We start from the raw sequence: 23,595 nt of genomic DNA on the forward strand, positions 1-23,595 counted from the left end.
GAGAACTAGGATCCAGAATTGGATCCTAGTTCTCACAATGGTATTAAAGCAATGGTATTATCTTTGATGGACAGCATGGATTTGCTAAAGGGAGGTCATGTTTTAGTAATCTACTTACTTATTACAATAAGGTGACTGCTTCCATGGACAGAGGAGAAGGATACACAGTAATATACTTGGATTTCGCAAAGACTTTTGATAGATTACCTCATGATAAGTTGACAGTCAAACTAAAGCAGATGGGGTTGGATATTAGATTACTGCATTGGATTGGAGACTGGCTATCTGATAGGTATCAACAAGTTGTGTATGGGGAAGAGATAACCAGGAAAAAGAAAGTCACTAGTGGATTGCCTCAGGGGTCCGTTTTAGGGTCATTACTGTTTAACTTGTATATAAATGATATTGGTGAAGACTTGGATGGAAATATTCAGTTGTTTCTTGTAAGGCCACAAGAAGACTTCTTGTGGCCTTACAAGAAGACTTGAATAAATTGAGTGATTGGGCACAGAAATGGGGATGCGAGTTCAATGTTGCAAATGTAAAGTTTTAAAATTTGGAAAACAAAGATGGGATGCAGAATTTATGCTTGGTGAGGATATATTGTTGGAGGTGGAAGAAATAAGAGATCTGCGGTTGATAGTGGATAAGGATCTGAAATTTAGGGGGGACACAGCTAAAATTGTGAAGACAACACAAAGGCCTTCTGGGAATGATGCGGAGGACACTGACGTGTAGAAGTAGGGAGATTCTTGTTCCATTGTATAAGGCTTTGATTAGGCCACACATGGACTATTGTGCCCAGATTTGGTCACCTGGTTTTCAGAAGGACAAAGAGATGTTGGAAAGGGTCCAAAGGCGACTGACTAAGGTAGTTTCTAACCTCTGGAATGTTGAGTATGAGGAAAGATTGAGAAGATGCAAATTGCAGAGTCTGGTGGACAGGAGGAAGAGTGGAGATATGATAGAGACCTACATTGCACTACCTGTGGGATCAGCTAGTCTTGCATATATTGTATATTGCAGGCGCAAACTTGACATTTTGCCTGTTTGCTTACTTGGGAAAAAATGGAGTAAAACCAGGTTTAAAATTACTTGGTATCTTTAACAGAGACCTACAAGTTAGTAAGTGGTTGTTAGAGGATCAATGCTGGAGAAGTTCTACAGAAAACAGTGAGAGAACCAGAGGTCATCCCTGGAAACTGTATAAAGAAGGTGCAAGTAGAGGAGTGAGAAGCAAGTTTTTTTTTTGTGCAGAGTTGTAAATGATTGGAATGCCTTGCCTGAGAGTGTGGTGTCTGCAAGGAGTTTGAGTGTGTTTAAGACACAGTATGATGAGCTGTGTGTGTGTGTGATAAAAGGACCTCCCAGATGAGTCTTTGACTCCATGAGGTCTTGGGATAATAATAATAATAGAAAGCATACCCTTTCAGATGTGTATAATGCTATGCATTATGGGAAAGCTCACTACCCAGACCATACCCTCGATCATACCTTTATTGAGGTATGCTAAAGTGTGGGGCTACCTCTCTAAAAACTCTGAGTAACTCTAAAAGATCACTGTTAAACTCATCACTCCTCTGTATTACTACAGAACAGGAAACTCAGCAATGGCTCCACTCAATGACAGGCATAAACCCAGTACCAAGCAGAGCTTCTCTATCCCCCAGGAAACAAGCAAACTCAATGATAAACATCAATAAACATCATCAGTGGGAACCATACCCAGAGGAGATACCTCTAGTTGAAATAATGCAGAAGGCATATATTTCACATATACAAGTAGTGAAAAGGTTTATCACCTTATTACAAAAATAACCTGGATCAGAGATAGTCATCGAAAGGTTTTTCACCTGGTTATACTATATAAAATTATATTCTTGGTTTAATCCTTTATTCAACGGTAACCTAATAAAGTTTGAGCATGAAGTTAACTTATCCCTAAAATGTGTGACAAATCTATATCTTCAAACTACTATCAAAATTTTTTTTACTGAAGTTGTATCCAAAGTAATGGGAAAGAGCTATCAACACTCAACTGCTATGTTATCATGAAGACTCAACTAACATATGACTGCCAGTATGGATTCTGACACGTCGATCAACAGGTGATCTACTCATGTATGTCACCCATATCTGGACAAATACCATGAAAAGGTTTGGCAAGTCCCAAGTGGTTGCCCTTGCTATCTCCAAGGCTTTTGACCAGGTCTGGCACATGAAGAAACTTCACAACTGGTCAAATTGTATACAGAGTCTGTTAACTCCGTGTTAATTGCCTTAGTATAAAAAAAATAAAACAAAAAACATGAGAAGGATCAAAAACCCAGACTGGTTTTGAACTTTATTCAGGTCTACATCAGTGGAAGCCACACACCCAAAAGGATACCATGTTAAATCAATGCAGAAATCATCTATTTTCCATATACAGATAAAAAAAATAAATAATAAATAAATAAATAAAAAGCTGAATCAGCTTATTATTAAATACTCTGGACAAGAGATAGTTGCAGGAAGTTTTTCCACTTGGTTGCAATGCATATTACACTTGACAATAAATTATATTTTTTTTAATCTTATAACAAAGCGAAGGATTATATATTATATAATAAGCATGAATGTGAAGTAACTTCACCACTAGTCTACTTGTATAGTGAAGTTACTTACTTATTCTAATCTGCTAGTATAGTGGTACGATCCGCCCCATAGTGACATATGCATCTCCGGCCTGGAGCCACACATCCAACACCAACATCCTCAGGCTACAGAGAGTGCAAAATAAGTGTTTGCGCATGATCTTGGATGCACCGTGGTTTGTAAGGAACATCCAAATGCATAGAGATACAAACATCCCTTACTTCTACTCCTTCCTACTAACTACAGCAGAAAAATTCTTCTCAAAGATCTCTACACACACCAACGATCTAGTTAAACAGACAGCAAACTATGACGAAACTGACCTCTTCAAATACAAGAGGGCAAAAGCCATCCTAAATACAAGCAACAATGAATAATCTCCATGCCCCCCCCCCCCCCAAGGGTGAGCTTTCAGCACACAAATCTTTCCTTCAATTCGTCCTCCTTATCAGACAGGGAATAAAAGCATCTTGATTCACCCTTCTGGCCAATGATGTTGCGTTATGTTAGTATAGTGGCGAAGTGATAAGGTCTTATCCTAAGTTTTAAAAAAGGTATACCGTGAGTAGACATATCGATTAAAATTAATAAAAAAAAAAATATAAAAAAAAATCACGTACAAAGATTATTTAATAGTATAATTTTCACCTGTGTGTCACAGGCATCTTCAGTACATTAAGCTCAAATTAAACAATAACTGACAATTCCAAAAATCGCTACCTAAGTAGCTGGTGTAGGATAACTAAAAAGGTCAATAACTTTCCTAAAATAAATAAAAATAAATAAATCAATAAATAAAAAAATCAATACAATAAAAAGTTAGGAAAGATTAGCTGATTTGTAAAGTACTATCTCCCATAAAGGGGATAGATGTAAGCCGTAGGATCTGTTTAAGCTAGGAGAATGAAGTAGAGTTTCACATGTTTCTTTATAAAGGTGTTCCATGAGAAACTGACTTTTGTGGAGAACTGTTTCAAATCAGCTAATCTTTCCTAACTTTTCATTATATTGATTTTTTTATTAATTGATTAATTAATTAATTATTTTTTTTAAGGAAAGTTATTGACCTTTTTAGTTATCTTACACTAGCTACTTAGGTGGCACTTTTGGGAATTGTCAGTTATTGTTTAATTTGAGTTTAATGTACTGAAGATGCCTGTGACACACAGGTGAAAATTATACTATTAAATTAATCTTTGTACGTGAGTTTTTTTCCGTTATTAATTTTGTATCGATATGTCTACTCACGGTATACCTCTTTGAAAACTTATTGCTAGACTTCGCGGAGAGTCTATTTCCAAACAATCTGCTAGATACAGTAAAGTATTGGTAAAGAAGGCCAAATGCATTAACAGATTAATATTCCTTAAACGATGTAAGATGGCCCAGGTTATTCCAACCCGTACTAAAATAAAAGAAGTTTTTAGGTCCCCAAAAGCTCATCGGATCTACTTCAAAGCTAGTAAGTCTCTTTTAAATAATCAGCTACACGAAGCTAAAAAATCTCTTGCCCTCTTAAATAGAGAAATTATGGATATAAAAAATGCTCTAGAATCTGTTTTAACGGTTGAAATTTTTAATACTGTAATTCGGATATCTTCGAGTTCTTACTTAAAGGTCTTTAATGATTCTCGTGACAAGCTAAAACGCAAATTTAAATCACTGGTCAGCATACCTAGATCCAGTAATAATACTATTGATATAGATAAAGTAGTTATAAATGTTTCCGGACGTCCACTAACAGACTGTGAACGTTTTGTTTTATCAAATGGACATGATTTCACTGTTACACCAAATGAGGTGCCACTTATAGATTTTTTTTCATAACAGAGACAGGGGTATTCAATCCTTATCCAAAAAAACAGCCAACAGATTATGTTTTGAATATGCACAAATTCTTTTTCATGCCAAGCCTCCTCGTTCTAATCTTTCTTACTCTGAGTTTAAAGCATTGAAATCACTGAAGAATAACAATAATTGAATTATTACGAAAGCTGATAAGGGGAAGGCTGTAGTGATTCAAGATAGGAAGGAATATGAGAGAAAAATGTCTCTTTTATTTGGCGACTATTCAACTTATAGGCCTCTTACATCGGATCCTACCCAGAGTCAATTGAAGACAGTTAATTCTCTTATAGATAATGTATCTACATGGAATGAAGATCAAAAGAAAAAACTTAAAACCTTCTTCGATCACCCACCTAGATTCTATGGATCTTCCAAAAGTTCATAAACCAGGCATTCCGTTAAGACCAGTCATAGAGTGTATAGGTTGCCCCACTTACAAAATCTCAAAATTTTTATCAAATTTACTTTCCTCTTCAACTAGAAGAACTGATACTTATATAAAAAATACTTTGGATTTCAAAAATAAAATTTCAGATCTTCATTTGGACGTTTCTGATATCATGATCAGTTTAGATGTTGTTTCTTTATTTACAAATGTGCCTCGTTCGGAAAGCATTGAATTACTACAACAGGAATTTCCTTCAGACATTGTAAATGTATTTGATTTTGTAATAAATTCTGGCTATTTTTCCTTCAAAAATAAGTCGTATCAACAAATTGAAGGAACAGCAATGGGTAATCCTCTTTCTCCTGCTATCTCCAATTTCTTTATGGAACATTTTGAACAATGTATCTTTCACAACATTTCTCCCAGACCTACTCATTGGTTCAGATATGTCGATGACATTTTTGCTGTATGGAATGGCTCTTCGGATGAACTTCAACAATTTTTCACTAAGTTAAATGCATTTCATCCTAGGATCAAGTTTACCCTAGAAGTAGAATCAAATAAGCAGTTAGCCTTTTTAGATCTTTTCTCTAAAAGATCTACATTTTTTCTCTACATTTCTCAGTTTATAGAAAGAAGACTAATACAGGCCATTATATCTATGTGGAATCTCATCACCATCCCAGTCAAAAGGCAGGAACTATTAAAACACTGGTTCATCGGGCCCACTTCTTTTGTTCTTCAGACGATCTTTTACAGAAAGAACTACAATGTATGACTTCTTCCTTTCTATCTAATGGTTATAAGAATTGCTTCATTAAAAGAACTTTGGGTAGTTTTAATATATCGTCCTCTTCAAACACAGAAGAAATAACGCGCATTACTATCCCTTATGTACAAGGCATCAGTGAATGTATAGCAAAAGTTTTAAAACCACTGAATATTTTTGTTGCCTTTCAACCATTTAGAAAAATCTCCACCTTTCTCACTTCTCCTAAGGTGAAGCATCCACATCTTAATCATCCAGGTGTCTACCAGATTCCGTGCTCTTGTGGATTATCTTATTTCAGACAAACGGGAAGATCTGCCTCTATTCGGCTAGAAGAACACCAATCTTATATTGAATACTTTAAACCTGAAAAGTCTGGACTTGCAGAACGTGCCATCTTCACTAGACACAGAGTTCATTGGAGAAAGACAAGAGTTCTTCACAAAAGTCAGTTTCTCATGGAACACCTTTATAAAGAAACATGTGAAACTCTACTTCATTCTCCTAACTTAAACAGATCCGACGGTTTATGTCTATCCCCTTTATGGGAGATAGTACTTTACAAATCAGCTAATCTTTCCTAACTTTTTATTGTATTGATTTTTTTATTTATTTATTTATTTTATTTTTTTTTTAGGAAAGTAATTGACCTTTTTAGTTATCTTACACCAGCTACTTAGGTGGCACTTTTTGGAATTGTCAGTTATTGTTTAATTTGAGCTTAATGTACTGAAGATGCCCGTGACACACAGGCGAAAATTATACTATTAAATAATCTTTGTACGTGAGTGTTTTTCCGTTATTAATTTTGTATCGAAAGGTCTTATCCTCAACATCATCTACAATGATTTAACCTTAGTATCTTTTTTGAGTCTGGCTCCCACTGATGGGACCTGAATAAAGGTCGAAACCAGTCTACATAGTGACTCTTCTTTCAAAGTTTTACTGGTAATTTTTTTAAGGTCTGTTAATTACAATGACAATTACATTGAACTTGTAGTACCTGCTACAGAGCTACAGAGAAATGCGATGCAAACTATCATCAGAGATCAACTTTCTGAATTCATATCTGCAATCCCGCCGCTGGCATGGATGTTGGTAATTGTCAATGAAAAATCCTAGTAGTGGTAGTGGATGGTAGATGGCATTGGTGTAGACAGAGAGCTGTGGAGCAGGTGCCCTCCTCTGATGAGTCTTTGGACTCCCTGGAGGTGTCAGTAATAATAATATAAGCGCCTCAGTAGCGCAATTGGAAGAACGACGGTACGTTGCGCCCTTCGATTGGAAAAGGCCTAAGTTCGATTCTCTTCATGACGGGAGGAATCTTTATATGGACTTTTTCAATCAAAGGTGAGTTAGCCGATCTCATACGGATAGCAGGGTTTTTTTCTCCCGGAAACTCAAGTTTTTCATCCCACATACAGACAAATCGGCTCTTCAGAACACACACAATTTACAGACAAAAAAATACTAGCTGTGGTTGTGGTGGTGGGCAGTAGATGATGCTGATGTTGTTGATTGATAGTGGAGGTTCGGTGTAGTGGTGGAGATGGAGAGTTGTACAATAGGTGTTCTCCCGCGATGAGTCTTCGGACTCCTTGGAGGTGTCACGAATAATAATAATAATATATACATTTCTTTCTCCAACTTGGGCGTTTCCTATGGTGAATGAATCCATTAGAACATTTCTTGTACTTTACAACAGTACTCAAGCAAATGAAACTTCAGTTTGCTTGCAGACTTTTGCGGTAGGGTCTTAGTCAAAGAAACCAATGATGCCAGCAAAAAGTAGAACACTTTGTAAACTGCATTTCACATATATGCTGGATAGAATACATTTTTGAAAATTATGGAGACAACTACCGTGTTTGAGTAAAACTGTCTTTTTGTTTTATTGTCCAGATTTCGCTTCCATACATTAAGACTGGTAGGGCTAATGTATTGTATACTTTTAGTCTGGTTTGTTTTTGAACTAGGTTTGGTTTAAATATAGAGTTAATTACACCTGTTATTTTTAAATATTTTGCATTTTTACATTTATATCTTTTTAATTTGCATATGTGATCATACATCCTAGGTAGTTAAATGAATTCACCTGTTCTAAGATCTTGTTATCTATTACTATTTTAGTTCTTGCTGGATCTTGTCCTTTAAAGGCCATAGTTTTTGATTTTTCTGTTGATATTATCATACCATAATCTTTGGCTATCTCATTTAGATCTAAAATAGCTTTCTGTAAATTATCTTCAGAATTTGTAATTATATTATTTGGTCGTCGGCAAAAAGGTGAGTGTTTATGTTCACTGTAGAAGAAAGTTTAATTCTTTGATGTAAATTTTTATTCCATTTTATTATTATTTCATTTAAGTAGATATTAAAAAGAGTTGCTGAGAGGGGACATCCCTGTCTGACTCCTTGGTTTATCTCTCTCGTATATGATAGCTCATGATTTAATCTTATTTGTATTTGATTATTTTCATATATACTTGTGATAGCTTTTAGGATATTATTTGGCATTTGTCTTTCTTTTAATATGTTAAATAATATGTTTCTTTTAACTTTGTCAAATGCTTTTTCGAAGTCAATAAATGCAATATGTGTTTCTAAATTGTATTTTCTTCTTGTCTCCATAATTTTCAAAAATATATTCGGATCACCGTGTAAGCCTAAAAGAAATTATGCTGGATAGAAGTTTATATGAAATGAAACTAGTATGTAAATTTGAATACTACTGAAAAACATATGATGAGAAATTTTAAAGTTCAACACATACACACATGCTTAACTTAAATATGAGTTAAACAAATATATTGAACTCATCAAGCCATCAGAATTTATATCAGATCTACTTACTTTCACTTCAAGGCAAACTTTCAATATGGAATTCAAATCTAGTTCTTTCAAAGCAAATAACTAGTATTGTGTGGTTCTTATTAGAAATGAAGAGCATCACTACTTTTAATCTATAAGCTGATGATTTGAATTCTGTTGTGATGTGGATGTTTGCAAATAACTTCAGGTAGTATATGATTTGGTACATCAGTTTTAGACACACCCTGATTACGGAGGATGTGAAATGGCTTCAAAAATTACCATGTTAGGTATCTAGAGTAGGGTTCCCATTATTACCCTTCAGTTCATGAATACTGCTAATGTAATTTAAAGTTTCTCAACTAGTGAGGATAGGAGAGTCTTATATATATTAAAAAAAATCACTAGAATAGTAGTGCAGAAAAACCTGAAGATACTCTGTTACTCAGATCTTATTAAAAAGTTGTCTTTTTAGTAAGTTTCCTGTCCAGTGTGTTTGAAACTATGGATCAAGACACTGATCGCTTCGCCAAAGTCGAAAAGCAAATTGAAGAAACAGTCAGATGTTATCACGAAATATATGAAAAGAAAAAACCCAACAGACAACATTAACCAATTTTCTGATTAAGAAAGCTACTCTCGATTGCGAGAAATAACCATATAGTCATATAGTCCAAATGTATGAGTTAGTCACCTGTTTTAATTAAAGACACCGTTAATAATTTTTTTGTTTATGTTTATGTTAACTAATATTTAAAGGAATTTCAAATTAAATTAAGTGCACCATTTTTGATATATATAATTTGTTATAGCAAATTATACTTTATTTTTAGACTTCCCCACTAATGTAAGAGTATCTCAGTGTTCTTTACCTGATACTTTTGGAACTCTACCTGCCCAACAAAGATATATCATCATAATTATAGAGTACAGACAGTCCTTAACTTAAGATGGGGTTCCGTTCCAACGTCTCCGTTGTAAGTTGATTCTGACGTAAGTCGAGGACTTTTTTTTAATTCTTGATTTGTTTGATTTCTGTTATAATATATTTCTGTTATAATTTTCATAAATTAGGTTTCTATTTAACTTAAAACGATTAAAAACGTATAAACTTACATAAACATTTATAAATACATAAATACAAAATTAAGAAAAAAATACATAAACACATATCAAAAATGGTGCACTTAATTTAATTTGAAATTCCTTTAAATATTAGTTAACATAAACATAAACAAAAAAATTATTAACGGTGTCTTTAATTAAAACAGGTGACTAACTCATACATTTGGACTATATGACTATATGGTTATTTCTCGCAATCGAGAGTAGCTTTCTTAATCAGAAAATTGGTTAATGTTGTCTGTTGAGTTTTTTCTTTTCATATATTTCGTGATAACATCTGACTGTTTCTTCAATTTGCTTTTCGACTTTGGCGAAGCAATCAGTGTCTTGATCCATAGTTTCGAGCAGCTGAAGTCCTTGATTTAGTTTAGAAAATACTTCTGCTAATCCCTTTACAGTAAATTTTTTTAACGATTTCTCTTCATCTTCCTCATTATTTCTTTCTTCTTCTACAACTCTTTCGTTTTGGAAAATCAAGTCTTGATCAGTCAGTTCACCTTCTTCGTGATCTGCTAATTTTTCTATAGTGGTAATATTGATTTCTAGATCCAGTTTTCTTGCAATTTCAACGATTTCTTCACCGATTTGTTCTAACATGCTATGCTCATTGTACTCTTCAAGTTTCTCCTGTGGTAGTAACTTCTTCCAAATTCTTCGCATACATTGTTCTGACACTTCCTTCCATGAAGTTCCAATGTTCTGGATACATTGGTTAATATCGTAATTTTTCCAAAAATCGCATAACATAATGTTATAGCATCCATCGTCCATTGATGTTATTGCTTGAAAAAATGTAGTTTTCAGATAATGTCTTGAATGTAACAATCGAACCTTGATCCACAGATTGAATCACTGCTGTTGTATTGGGCGGTAGATACATCACATTTATATTTTCATTCAAATCGCCGATGTGAAGAGAAGTCCTGGAGCACTGTCAAGCAACAATAGAATTTTAAAAGGAATGTATTTTTCAAGACAGTAGGCATGTACTTCTGGAATAAAACAATTTAAGAACCAGCCTTCGAATAAAGCAATTGTCATCCAAGCATTAGGATTACTCCTGTAGTAAACCGGCAACTTATTCTTGTCAATGTTTTTCAATGCTCTGAGGTTTTTTGAATGGTAAACAAGAAATGGTTTTAATTTAAAACCAGCAACATTTTCTCCAAAGAGAAGCATAATCCTATCTTTAAATGCCTTAAAACCAGGCACCGATGTGTAGCTTCTCTATGAATGTAAGTTCGTTCTGGCATTCTTTTCCAGAACAGTCCGGTTTCATCTATATTAAAAATCTGCTCTACCAAATAGCCTTCATCTTTTATCTCTTTCAGAATTTTCTTGAAAATTTCGGCAGTTTCTAAATTGGAACTAGTAGCTTCTCTCATTATTAGTATGTTATGTAAGTTAAATAGGCTTTTGAATCGATAAAACCAACCTTTACTAGAGTTAAATGTATGCTCACCATATTTATCTTCTTGTTTCCTTAAATTGTCAAATAGGCTGCGTGTTTTTGTTTGAATCGTAAACAAACTGAGAGGAATATTCTTGGATTTGCTGGCAAAGGTTGGTCGATTGGTAGAGCCTCTGCTACTAATGGCTCAGTTAAGTAAGTTTGAGCGCGGTTAGTAGTTGGAAGGGGTCCAATCGTTCGATGCTATTGGCACACTCTCCCTCGATGAGTCTTTGGACTCCCTGAAGGTGTCAAATAATAATAATAATAATTTGATCATCTATCCATATCATTAAAAGCTTCTCCATTTCATGAATTGGCCCTTCTTTTTTTTTTTTGTTAGAATTGTACATTTCATATTAACTACCCCTTGCTGTCTCCATTATTCTTGATTTCTTCTTTCATTATGCGTTATTCCCACTTTCTATGCAGGGTCCGCTTGTTACTTAGATGAGACTTCTTGTTAGTACCACTCCCAGCCGACCTGTCGCCTAGCCTGCCACTGGGAGGGGGGATATATTTTTGACTGTAGAAATGTATGTTCACGGGGCCAGTTTGCCTGCTTGCGGGATGAAAAACGCCAGATAAACTGGTAGAAAAAATCCTACTGCCCACACCCAAAAGACCAGCTAACTTGGCTATGGCCGAGGAAGATCCTCAAGTTCCTCACGTCTTCGACAGGAATCAAACCTGGGACACTCCTTCAACAGGCATATGGTTGCGAAGCACAAAGCCACTAGACTAACCACGCGGACCTCCATTATTCTTGATTTATCTTTTATAATTGTTGAAACAGTTCAATGCGATAGTTTTTCTTCTCTTGCTATTTCACAGACCTTTGTCATATGATTTAATGACATTTAATGACCTTCATTTTAACATCTCAACTTAAAGCTTTCCTCGCCTTCTTTTTTATGTTGGAATTTTCATCAGTAGTATTACTTCTCTTACTGGATATGATAGTTACAATGGGATATTAAAATTGCAACGAGAGAAATGAACACTTCGACTGCTGATTGGCAACTAACGTGCCAAAGTTGTGATAAGTTAGAAGTGGGCGAATCATAGCAGCAGCTACTGCGTATTGGTGATAGGCTTTGCTTGTTGACTAATGGCAACACTGCAATACATATACAAAAGCAATGTGATATATGTTGGCGGCGAAGTCAAATTAGAGAATTTTTAATAATAATTTTTGGCTGTCGTAAGTGTGAATCGTTGCAAGTCGAGTCATCATAAGTCGAGGACTACCTGTATATAAATTTGTGTGTGTATATATATATTCATGCATCCTGTCAAAAACCTATTTTCAATTTTGCTAGTGCATTCTTTTATGTTTTCTTTGGCATACACACGTTCAAAATGTCAACCATCTATTTTATATTCTGAGGCAGAAGAATGATACACTATATTTACTCGAATATAACTCGCACTTTTTTACCCAAAATTAAAATTAAAAAATCGTGGTGCAAGATACATGCAGGGATTTTTGGAAAGTAGTTTTTCAGGAAAAAACTAAATTGATGTTTATAATTAAATGTCAAATAATCATTATAATTTATAATTGTTCACATATTTATAAAATGAATGCATTTAAATTTTAATTATCAACCACTCACCTTCATCACACAATATATTTGTACCTTTAGCAATAATGTTTCTGTAATTAAATTAAAACAGTTCATTATTGCTTGTCCTTTTATCATTTCGAAATCATATGATCTTTGAGCTTATCATAACTTTGAGTTTAAAACCAATACTGTAGCTTGAACATTTTTCCATATTTCAAGCAAAAATTACCAGTAATTTACAAGACTTGAGGTATGTTATGAACAATCATTCACGAATAACTAATGAGAGGTGAAAGTGGAGTGCGAAACAGACAGCAAAGTTAGGCCGGTAGAAATAGCACAGCTATGAAGACATGCATATGATTGGTGCAGTATTAATAAAAGATCGCACGACTCAATGACAAAGGCAAGCCAATGATTGTTGAGTTGAAATGCTGATTCTCTTCAACTGAATATCAAAATATCTGAAACTGCCATAACAACATTCACTATCTATTTCTTAAAATTTTAAACTTTTTTGTGTGTGCAAAGTATACGTGAAACTTTTTAATTTCTTTTTTCGTAAAGTAAAATCAGGGGTGTGAGATATACGCGAGGGCAAGTTATATTCGAGTAAATACGACAATTCTGGAAGAGTTGGAAAGCTAGAATAACTGTTCCAAAGAGATGGAAAAATAAATAAATATCAGACTTAGCATATGAATGTTATACACACACATATATATATATACAACAAAACTTGATACTTACAAATACAATCATTATGAATGCTGCAGCTACATAAGATGTTCTTGTCATCCACATGCTCACAAAGCGAAAATGTTCCCCAGTCACTACATTTCGCACAAATCCTGAAGAAAAAAAAATATTTTTTTGATACACTGAGAGAATATAATATGATAACCACACTCTTACTCAAATCTCACACCTTTGATAACCACACTCTTACTCAATTTTCATGGATGACCTCTAGTTTCCCTCACATTATTCACATACTGAAATTTTCTTCCAAATCAATCCAATAAACTCTCCCTAAGCAACTTATGTCACTATCATATCTCCCCTTATGTACCAATCAACAAGCCTCTGTAACTCACAAATCTTCAATCTCTCCTCATATGGAGCATCACACAGACTTACCACATTTTGGTCACTTGCATCTGAATCCAATCCACCTCTTCCATGTCTCCAAGAAACCCAGGTGACCAAATCTGTGCACAGTAATCTAAAAGAGGTGCCTTAGAATAATAACCTGCTTATCTCTCTGCATATCAAGGTGTTCTTCAATAACCAGGTAATTCTATGTGCAGTTTTAGCCACTTTTGCAATATGCCTTCTGAACTTCAACTCCCTATCCACCAACACACCCAAAATTCTTGGCAGCATCAATTTTATGGAGTACAGTTCCATTAATATGGCATACAGTAATCTTTAACTCCAAAAACCTTACACCGTGCTACATTAAACTGACATACATTCTCCTTTGCCCATACTTTCAGTCTGTTAAAATCATACTGCACATTTACTGACTATTGCTCTACTTAATTTTGCATCATCTGCAAAAAACCGAATATTCTGACTCAGATCATTTCCTATATCATTAATGTACATACTAAATAGCAGTGACCAAAATACAGTCATGTGGCATGCCGCTATCACAGATGTTCTATGGGACTCGGCTCCTGAAAAAAACTACTGTCTGGTATTTCTCCATCAACCATCCTCTTATCCATATTACCAGCTTCATATCCACACCTATTTACTATAATTTATGTATCAGGTTTTCCATGTGGAATCCTGTCAAATGCCTGTGCAAAGTTCAACAGTATCACTGGTAGCCATTAACTTTATTCAACTCAGCTGTCACTCTTTATTATTATAAAAAGTGAGTAAATTACTGAAGCATGGCTAACCCTTCACAAAGTCATGCTGCCTCCATACAGTATCTCATTCCTATGCACCCATTCCTGAATTCTGTCTTTAACTTCTCCAATACCTTGACCTCCTGAAATGCTAACTGGTCAATTTGCTACTTCCTTGGCACTTCCTTTATGCAATGGAATTCTTTTCCCCTCCTTCCATTCCCTTGGGACTCTACCCAAGCTGAGACTAAGATTAAAAAATCTAGTCAAAGGCAACATCAATTCCCTAGCACATTTTTGTAATACACAAGCTTCTATCACATTAAAACCTACAGCTGTATTCACATTCAGATTTTGTAATATCCTATTTACATCAACTTCCTCTACCCCCTATGTCCACATTAATCCCTGTCATATCTATTACTGTAATATCTTCAGATGATACACCCTCGCAAAATGATCACTCAATAATTCAACTATTTCATCTGTTTCAGTCATCTCCATACCATCTGCATTCATCAAAATGATTCTGCTATGGTTATTCTTCCTTTTACTTGCCACATACTGAAAAAATTCTTTCTAATTACTCTCGGCTCATTCAATTAATATCCTCTCATACTCCAATTTTGCTTTTCTAACATAAGTAAAAAGGAATGGAATAATTATTATGAAAACGTATGGAAAGATACTGATTTCGTACACATAACATGATAAGTAATAGTAACAAATTAGAAACCATAACATTAGATGAATTAACTGAAATGCTAAAAAAAAAATAAAAAAATCACCAGAAAATGATGAAATAAACAGGAAATTATTTAAATATGCTGCCTTGGAACTGTATAAGGAACATAAGACTAACTGGGAAAATCAACTATTTTGTCTATTTTCATAAAAAATCAAAATATTCACATTATAGGTGGAATGAGTCTATTGGATTTGGCATACAAAATATACAAAGCAATGTTGAAAAAGAAAATAAGCAACTGTATAGAAAAACATTTAGGAGAAAATAAAAAAGAGTTGCTCACATATTGAATTCAAGAAAAGGAAAATTTTCAGGTTCAGGAAATGTCCTGGAAAGCTAATTTTCCATTCTTTTCTATTTCCATAGTGAAGTTGATGCATGGGTGAAGGCCAATGATTTTGGTTAAAAAGACAGGCAAAGATTATTCTGAGTCTGGGCCAGATGACAAACACATCATCTACATATTAAACCCAAAAAAAAGGCTGTGATTGTATTGAAGAGAATAGGGATTCCTCAGGATGCTCTAAGTAGAAACTGGCAAGTGCAGGTGACAAGGGACTTGCCATAGTGTTTCCTTCAATTTGTTTAGAATTGGTTTCTGCAGATGAAATAGTCTCAGTGCATAGCAAAGTCAAACAGTTCAAATATCTGGAGAGAACTCCTCTAATAACAATTGGAGAGTCAGCCAGAGACGCATTAGTAAATAAGGACTGGATATCAAAGCTGACCATGACATCTGTAGGCCGAAGGTTTTTTTTTTTTTTTTTTTTTTTTCCCTGTCAGAAAATCTGATGAATTCTTTACAGAGACTTGTGGTGTGTGGTCAGTATGGAAGCTTAAAAAATGAGATGGGAATTTGGCTAAGCGACAGGCAGGGGGGAGCCTATGCAGTCAACTATGAGTCTGAATGGAACTCGTTCCTTATGTATTTTTGGTAGGCCATGCAAACATGGGATTCTACCAAAATGGGTCTTCAATTTTGTGTATCACACTGAGGGAACTATACTTCCGGAAATTGATGATGACAGGGATTTGATGGTAGTAGTAGAAAGAGAACTGACATTTAGAAGGGATATTGCTAAAGTAGGCAGGGTAGCTCAGGATTACTTGGTTATTGAAGAATACACTAACAAGCAGAAATAAGGGAGCTATCATTCCTCTTTACAAAGCCTTGATACAACCACATCTGGATTACTGTGCTCTGGTCTAGTCAGCTGGGTTTCTTGGGGATAAGGAAGTGGCAGAGAGGAGCTAGAGGCAAGTGAACAAGATGGTGAGTGGTCTGTGGAATATGCCTTATGAGGATAGATTAAAGTTTTATGGATTGCTAAAATGTTGGTTCATAGCCAAAAAAGGGGGATATGATAGAAAGATTTAGGCTACTTAAAGGCTTTTACAGGATTTATGCAGGGAAAATGTTTCAGCACTTGGCTACAGGGGACAGAACAAGAGGTCATCCCTGGCAGTTGGATAAGAGTGTGGTTGACAAGAGCATGAGAACTAAATTTTTCACTTTGAGAGTGGTGAATGAATGGAATGGGTTGCCTGAGTCAGTTATGAGTGCTTTGTCTGTTAATGGTTTCAAGAAGAGGTATAACAGATATCGTATTGATAGTTTCAGTCTCCCATGATGAGTCTTAGTAACTCCATTGTGGCAGCTGTGCAATAACATTACTAACAATAACTTTCTTACTACTGATTTGCTGCTTTTCAGTATCTCTCTTTGTTATCAGATGAGCACTCATTCTTCTTGTTGCATTCTCACCACTATCATCCTTAGTCACCAATACATTAATGCCCATCACTCTGCATGATGGGCATACTTTACATACTTTTACATAGCATACTATTTTACATACTTTTGCACTTTACATACACTATCCTTTCATCTGCCTTAAAAATTCATAATTTATTGACATAATCCAACAAACACATATAATACACCTCACATTTTACAAAACGATTAAACTCAAAATTTAACTCACTGACAAACAAAGCTGCCACCATATTGCTTTCAATGCCAGTCAGTATTCCTCCCTCTAAATTTAAAGATGTTATTTATAAACAAGTCTGCACATTACAAACACTGCAAGCACACAACTTCTACAATAACTGTTACATACACAAAATCTGAACCCAGAGCTTTCATTCATAAGCCTGTCAAGTATACAGTAGTTCAAGTGAAATCTGCTCAAGGCCTTATAATGAAACAATCTCTATGACTCTAATGGTCAATGTGCTCCTTATTACAGCAGCAATACAGTGTTGTCTAATGACTCTTGCAATATGCCTTATGAACATCAAGTCCTTGTTGACCATTACTACAGATCCTGAAAACGCAGCTCCACTAATATAATTACCTTCAAACATCGAGTGCCTGTTGACCATTACTACAGATCCTGAATCACATTCACCTGCTGCAAACACAGCTCCACTAATACAATTACCTTTAAACATGGAGTCCCTGTCGACTATATCACTCCAGATTAAAAATGTCATTCACCTTCTGCAAGAACACAAATCCACTAATACAATACATACCATTACATCTCTGCACTTCAAACTGATGAAATCTGCCTGCCTATTTAAATCTTCTTGAAGGAACATATTGTCACCATTACAGCTTATAATCTTATATATCTTTAACTTAAAGGTTGTGAGCATACTGTCATCATTACAACTGAGAAATGCTGGGCTAAGTATTTATAACAGATAAGTATTTCTCCATCTAGATAAGTATTTTTCCATTTTTTTAAAATTAATTTTATATAATTTTTTCAATTGTTTACTTATTTTCTTATAGAATCAAGAAATCTTGCTCTAAAGACTAAGCATGGACCCACCCTAAAGATAATCACAAACATCCAACCCATGCAGGATTTGAATCTACAGCCTGTTGTTTGGAGAGTAGATACACTAAATACTTATTCAACAGGCCAGCAGAATTATTAAATGCCTTAAAATGTGATTTTCTACACATTAGATTAGAATTGCTAATTTATGGATCATTAGATGATTAGCCATGCTTATAATTTGTCAGTTGCCTGGATTTACTTATCTACTGGATTTACCGAATTACTTATTTTTTAGTTGCTTTCATTCATGATAATGACTAACTTAATGAAAATGAAAACAAAAAAATAAGCAATAAATATATTGCTAGCCTTGTTGGCTGGCAATATGTCTGCAGTTCAAATCCTACCATAATTATTAACATTTTTGAGTGTCTTTATTATTATTATTATTATTGCTAAGGCACTTCCATGGAGTCCTGAGAGTCATTGTGGGATACCCAAATTATCAATACAAAATCTATTGTGCTTCTCCTTTTACATGAGAGATGGATTTCATTATTATTATTATTATTATTATTATTACATGACACCTCCAAGGGATCCAATGACTCATCAAGGGAAGGCACCTATTCTAGAACTCTGTCTCCACCACTCAATTCACCAACAGTATCTACCACCACCACACACCACTAGTATTTTCACAGACAATCACAAACATCCATGCCCACTGCAGGATTTGAACCCACAGCCCTTTGACTGAAGAGCGGATACACTAACCACTCGGCCAACCAGGCTGGAGTCTTACATTATCTAACGTAAGACAACCATCCCATTTAACCCAGTGTTAGTAAGGTGGGGTGTCACAGACCCCAAATATATAAAAAGAAATAACTGTGCAACCTTTTTTTTTGGGGGGGGGGGGGTACTTTCTTTCGCAATGGTTAACAAAAATGTAACATAACATCCATCTCCATCTTCAGCAACTTGAAATAATGAGCATGACGAAGAGCAAATGTCAAATTCCTATATCCAAACACATCACTTTCTATGAATCTCACGTAAGAATGCATTCATTACTCTAAATGAAAGTAAACTGTTAATGCAAGACCTCACTTTAAATAACCAAAGTAGAGCTGATATATGTATTGATCCAATACTGAATAGTAATCAAACAACTTTTCTAACATCGTAACTACAACTAAAATATGGACTGGCTTCTAAGTAGAGACCTCGGTCTTGGCACCATTTTGCCATGACAATTCATAATGGTACTCCATGGTATAAACGATGCCAGAAGAAAGCAAGATATTCTGGAGAAGTAAATAATTCATTTACCGGACTTAATATTTTGCGAGGGGTGCTTAAGGGTCAAAGCTGTATAACTGAGAGGAGACCTCCATGTAGCCTTTTAAGGAATGTGGAGAACCGACCAGTGCTTCTGACATAATGTCCAATTGTCAACTTCTCGTGGTGTCCTGTTAGGTACCTACCTAGATACTGAACGAACAAGGATGGGTTGGCAATTTGGAATTTAGCCAACCAAATTGAATTCTTATTGGTTTAAACCACAATATAAAATGATGGTACAACATGAAAGAATTTCATACTGGCTGGGATGTCTCCTGGTTAAACAAGGCCACCACTGTTTTCGCCAGGGAACCAGGGTGAACAATGAAAAGTCAGCTACTGGAAGAAATCCTGAAACACACCCCAAATCAACATCACCAGAGTTCAAGATCAGTGCTATCAACATAAGAAGCCTGAATGGCAAAGAAATGGAGTTCGCTGAAGAACTGGATAAGTACCAGATTGACATAATAGGGGTGCTGAAACAAAAAAGACAAAAACTGGTGAGATCTTTCTGAGCAATAAATACAAAATATTATATTCAGGCAATGACAATCAAGGAAAAGAAGGAGTAGCCATAGTATTCAACACTAAATACGAGGCTAATCTTCTTGAATGGCAAGGAATTTCAAGAGTGATGTGGGCAAATATCAGAACTAGACAATGACACTTATTTGTGCTTGCCTATGATCCCACAGAAGGTTCTATTAAGGTAGAAGTGGAGGAATTTTTTTGAGGCTTTAGAGAAAACGACTCACACAACGAAAAATTAGTCTTTGTTAGGAATCTAAACAGCAGAGTAGGAAATGATTGTCAGACATACAGCTAATATTTTAGGAAAATTTGGAGAAAAGAGCAAAGCTAATAATAATGGCAAATACCTGTTGGATTTCTGCTCAGGACATGGACTGGTTATTACTAAAACAATGTTAAAACATAAAAATGTGCAAAAATTCACATGGAGAAAAGAAATAAGGAATACGAAAAGTCTTACCGACTATGTTATTGTTGATAGTGATGTTTTCTCATGATTTTTGGTGAAGATGGTAAATTAAATATAGAAATAGACAACAGAATCAACAAAGCTGGTATGGTAGGAAATCATCTGAATAATTTATATGGAATAAGAGGGAAATTAGTCTGGTGCAGGATACTTAGAGCGTACAAAGGATTTGAAATTGGAAGCGATGCCATTTAGTCTTGAGCAGGATAAAATTGAATTTCATATTGTAAAGAAGAATATGTAAGAAAGTTTTAAAGCAAATAAAAGTTGAGCAGCTCTCAGATGTGAACTGTAGGCTAAAATACAAAAACATTATTCAAGAAAAAATGAAAGAGTTTCAGAACAGGAACCAAACCTTGTAGGTTCAATGGCAAATCTAGAAAACATTGATTGATTCAGCCAGAGGCATGAGGTGAGGTTGTCTGCAAGGATAGAAAAATCACAATCCCATGGTGAACACAGGAAACTAAAGAGGCAGTGAAAAAAAAGAAGAAAGCATATCAAAAGTCCGTGGCAAATAAGTCAGTTTGTGCTCTTAGAGAATACATAGACAAATGTAACAAAACTAAACACTGTATAAAACTAGCTAAACAAACGTCATGGTAGGACATTGGCAAGAACATAGAAAATAAATATCAAGAAGGTGTTAAGATATACTGGAGGTTGTTGAAAAAGCTCAGAAATGGAGGAAAGAGTGCTGTAAAAGGAATTACGGATGATAAAGGTGATGAAAACTGAGAAAAAGATATCCTTGATGTATGGAGTAATTACTTTCAAAAATTGCTAAGTGAAACCATCAGTAAGAGCACAGTGGTAAAAAACCCTCAAAAGGCATGCAATCAATAATATATATCCATTGTTGAAGTAGAAAAAACCATCAAAAGCCTGAAATGTGGAAAGGCAGCTGGAGTAGATGATATTCGACCAGAAATGCTAAAGTATAGAGGTATAGAAGTCTTACAGTGGTTGCACTACATAGTTCAGAAGGCCTAGAAAGAAGGATGAATTCCAGATGATTGGAGTAGAGCTCTCATAGTACCCATACATAAAAAGAGAAATCAAACTAACTATGAGAATTACAGAGGTATTTCTCTACTGAGTATTCCTGGCAAGATTTATGCATGTATACTTGAGAAACAATTGAGAAGGATTGTGGAAGAAAAGCTTGGTGAAGAACAAGCTGGATTCAGGCCAAAGAGAGGCTGTCAGGATCAGATTTTCACTTTATGACAAATAGTTGAGAAATTGTGGGAATATAACAAAGATCTATATTTAAATTTTGTAGATCTGGAAAAGGCATGTGATAAGGTGTCAAAAAGAAAAGCTATTCAAAATGCTACAGTTGTATTGGTGTCAATGGGCATTATATCAAGCAATACTTAGTCTTCATTTAAGTTGTAAGTCAGCAGTTAGAATTGAAGGAAGTACAGGAAGGTGGTTTAATTTTAAATCTAGTGTCAGATAAGGATGTACATTATCCCCTCTGTTATTCATTATCTACATGGATTACATTATGAAAAAAAGTAGTATTAAACCTGATATCAAAATTGGAGATGTTAATGTCAGCTCTTGGCTTTATGTAGATGATGTTATACTTCTAAATAAATCCGTTACAAGTCTGCAAGATTCCCGGACTGAATTGAATAATTGTAATAGATATGACATGAAGGTCAGCAATAAGACAAAGGCAATGAAAATAGGCAGAAGCATTGAAAATATCAATTGCATTTTGAATGGAGAATCTATAGAACAAGTAAAGCATTTCAGTACTTAGGCACAATTTTTAGTGAAGACGGTAAATTAAATATGGAAATAGACAACAGAATCAACAAAGCTGGTATGCTAGGAAATCATCTGAATAAATTTAGATGGAATAAGACAGAAATTAGTTAAAACACTAAATTAGATGTATACAAGATAGTGTTCAGGCCAATTTTAACTTACGGATTTGAGAGCTGGGTTATTAATAAAACACTTCACCAAAGACTAGAGATCACAGATATGAGTGTCCAGAGAAAGATTAGGGGCGTGAAGAGATCACGCCCCTAATCTTTCTCTGGCAATATCATATTAAAAATGAGGATATTAGGAAAGAACCAGACATTGTTAGCATCCAGGAATGTGTTAGTAGAGCTAATCTCAGGTGGTATGGTCACTTAAACAGAATTGGAGAGGAAAGATTAGCAAAACAAGTATTCTCTGCCAGGTTGGCAGGAAAAAGACCCAGAGGAAGACCAAGATATAGGTGGACTGATACAGTAAAAAGAGCCTTAGAAAACAGAAATATAAGATCTGACAATGTTGGAGTCTTGACAGGTAACAGATTGATTTGGAGGAAAATTGTAGATAGGAAGTATGTGGTGATGTAAGTTTTTCATGTGGTGCTATCATATCCTACACCCCTTGAGGGTACATGTCAGGAATTTGATGATGATGATGAATATTCTGTCCTCAGAACACAAAATTATAAATGTGGGAGACACATTTGTAAAGCACACTTAATTAGATAGCAAATTGTAACTGAAAAGGAACTAACATCTTAACAAAGTGTCCTCTTGAGGCCAGATGAAAAGAAGTTAATTCAGAAAAGTCAAAATAAATGTGGTCTTACAATGATGGTCTCCCAGATCTTTGGCAAATAATAGCCATATTTGTTGCATTTTGGGGATTGATTCCTAGCCAAATTTGATGGTAAAAATTCTCAGATCTATAGCAAATTCTATGTAGCAAAGCTATTTTTTTCCATTTAATCCTATGTGAAAGAATGTCCAGAGCATGGGCTGCCAGTTCTGACTTACCATACAGATGATTGCAGACACAGTTTTTATGTTTTTTTTACGATAGTTGTTAACAGATATCTACCATTCTGTTAACGAAGAGAATGAAGTATCAGTTCTTCTAAGCTGATGCTTAGAAGAAATGATGAATGCTGCTAGCTTGATATGTGGTTTGAAAGTGATATGGAGATTATATCAGCAGAGTACTTCAAGCTGTCTTTTCTAATGTATCTTGAATATAAGAGATGGGAATAGTTTTGTTGTGATCTTGTGTTGATCATAAGAGCGTGGGAGGGGGGAGAACTGGTATAATATGTTTTATAGAGGTTGTATAGTTTAAAAAAAAGTAGGGCTGTGTCATTTGAATAAAATAGCCCCAGCTCTACATTTAAGTGTTTCGAGGATGCCATACTGTTAGGATTGGTGATGGTGTAATTGCCTGTGTAAGTATCTTCTAATGTGTT

The 23,595-nt window shown here is 35.0% G+C and overlaps 1 protein-coding gene across 4 annotated transcripts in view; it reads right to left on the minus strand.

Annotated features, from left to right (window-relative positions):
• Positions 1–23,595, minus strand: part of LOC150092475 (membralin-like) — a 452,321-nt gene that overhangs the window by 276,846 nt on the left and 151,880 nt on the right. For all 4 annotated transcript variants that reach the window (XM_090414438.1, XM_090414435.1, XM_090414436.1 and 1 more), the window contains exon 7: positions 13,350–13,450. In XM_090414438.1, coding sequence (XP_090270564.1) covers positions 13,350–13,450 — 101 coding nt within the window. The remainder of the gene's footprint in view (positions 1–13,349; positions 13,451–23,595) is intronic.

Source organism: Typopeltis vanoorti, chromosome 25 (genome assembly GCF_054136105.1).
Source record: "Typopeltis vanoorti isolate ZY-2024b chromosome 25, IOZ_Tvanoo_1.0, whole genome shotgun sequence".
Taxonomy (NCBI): domain Eukaryota; kingdom Metazoa; phylum Arthropoda; class Arachnida; order Uropygi; family Thelyphonidae; genus Typopeltis; species Typopeltis vanoorti.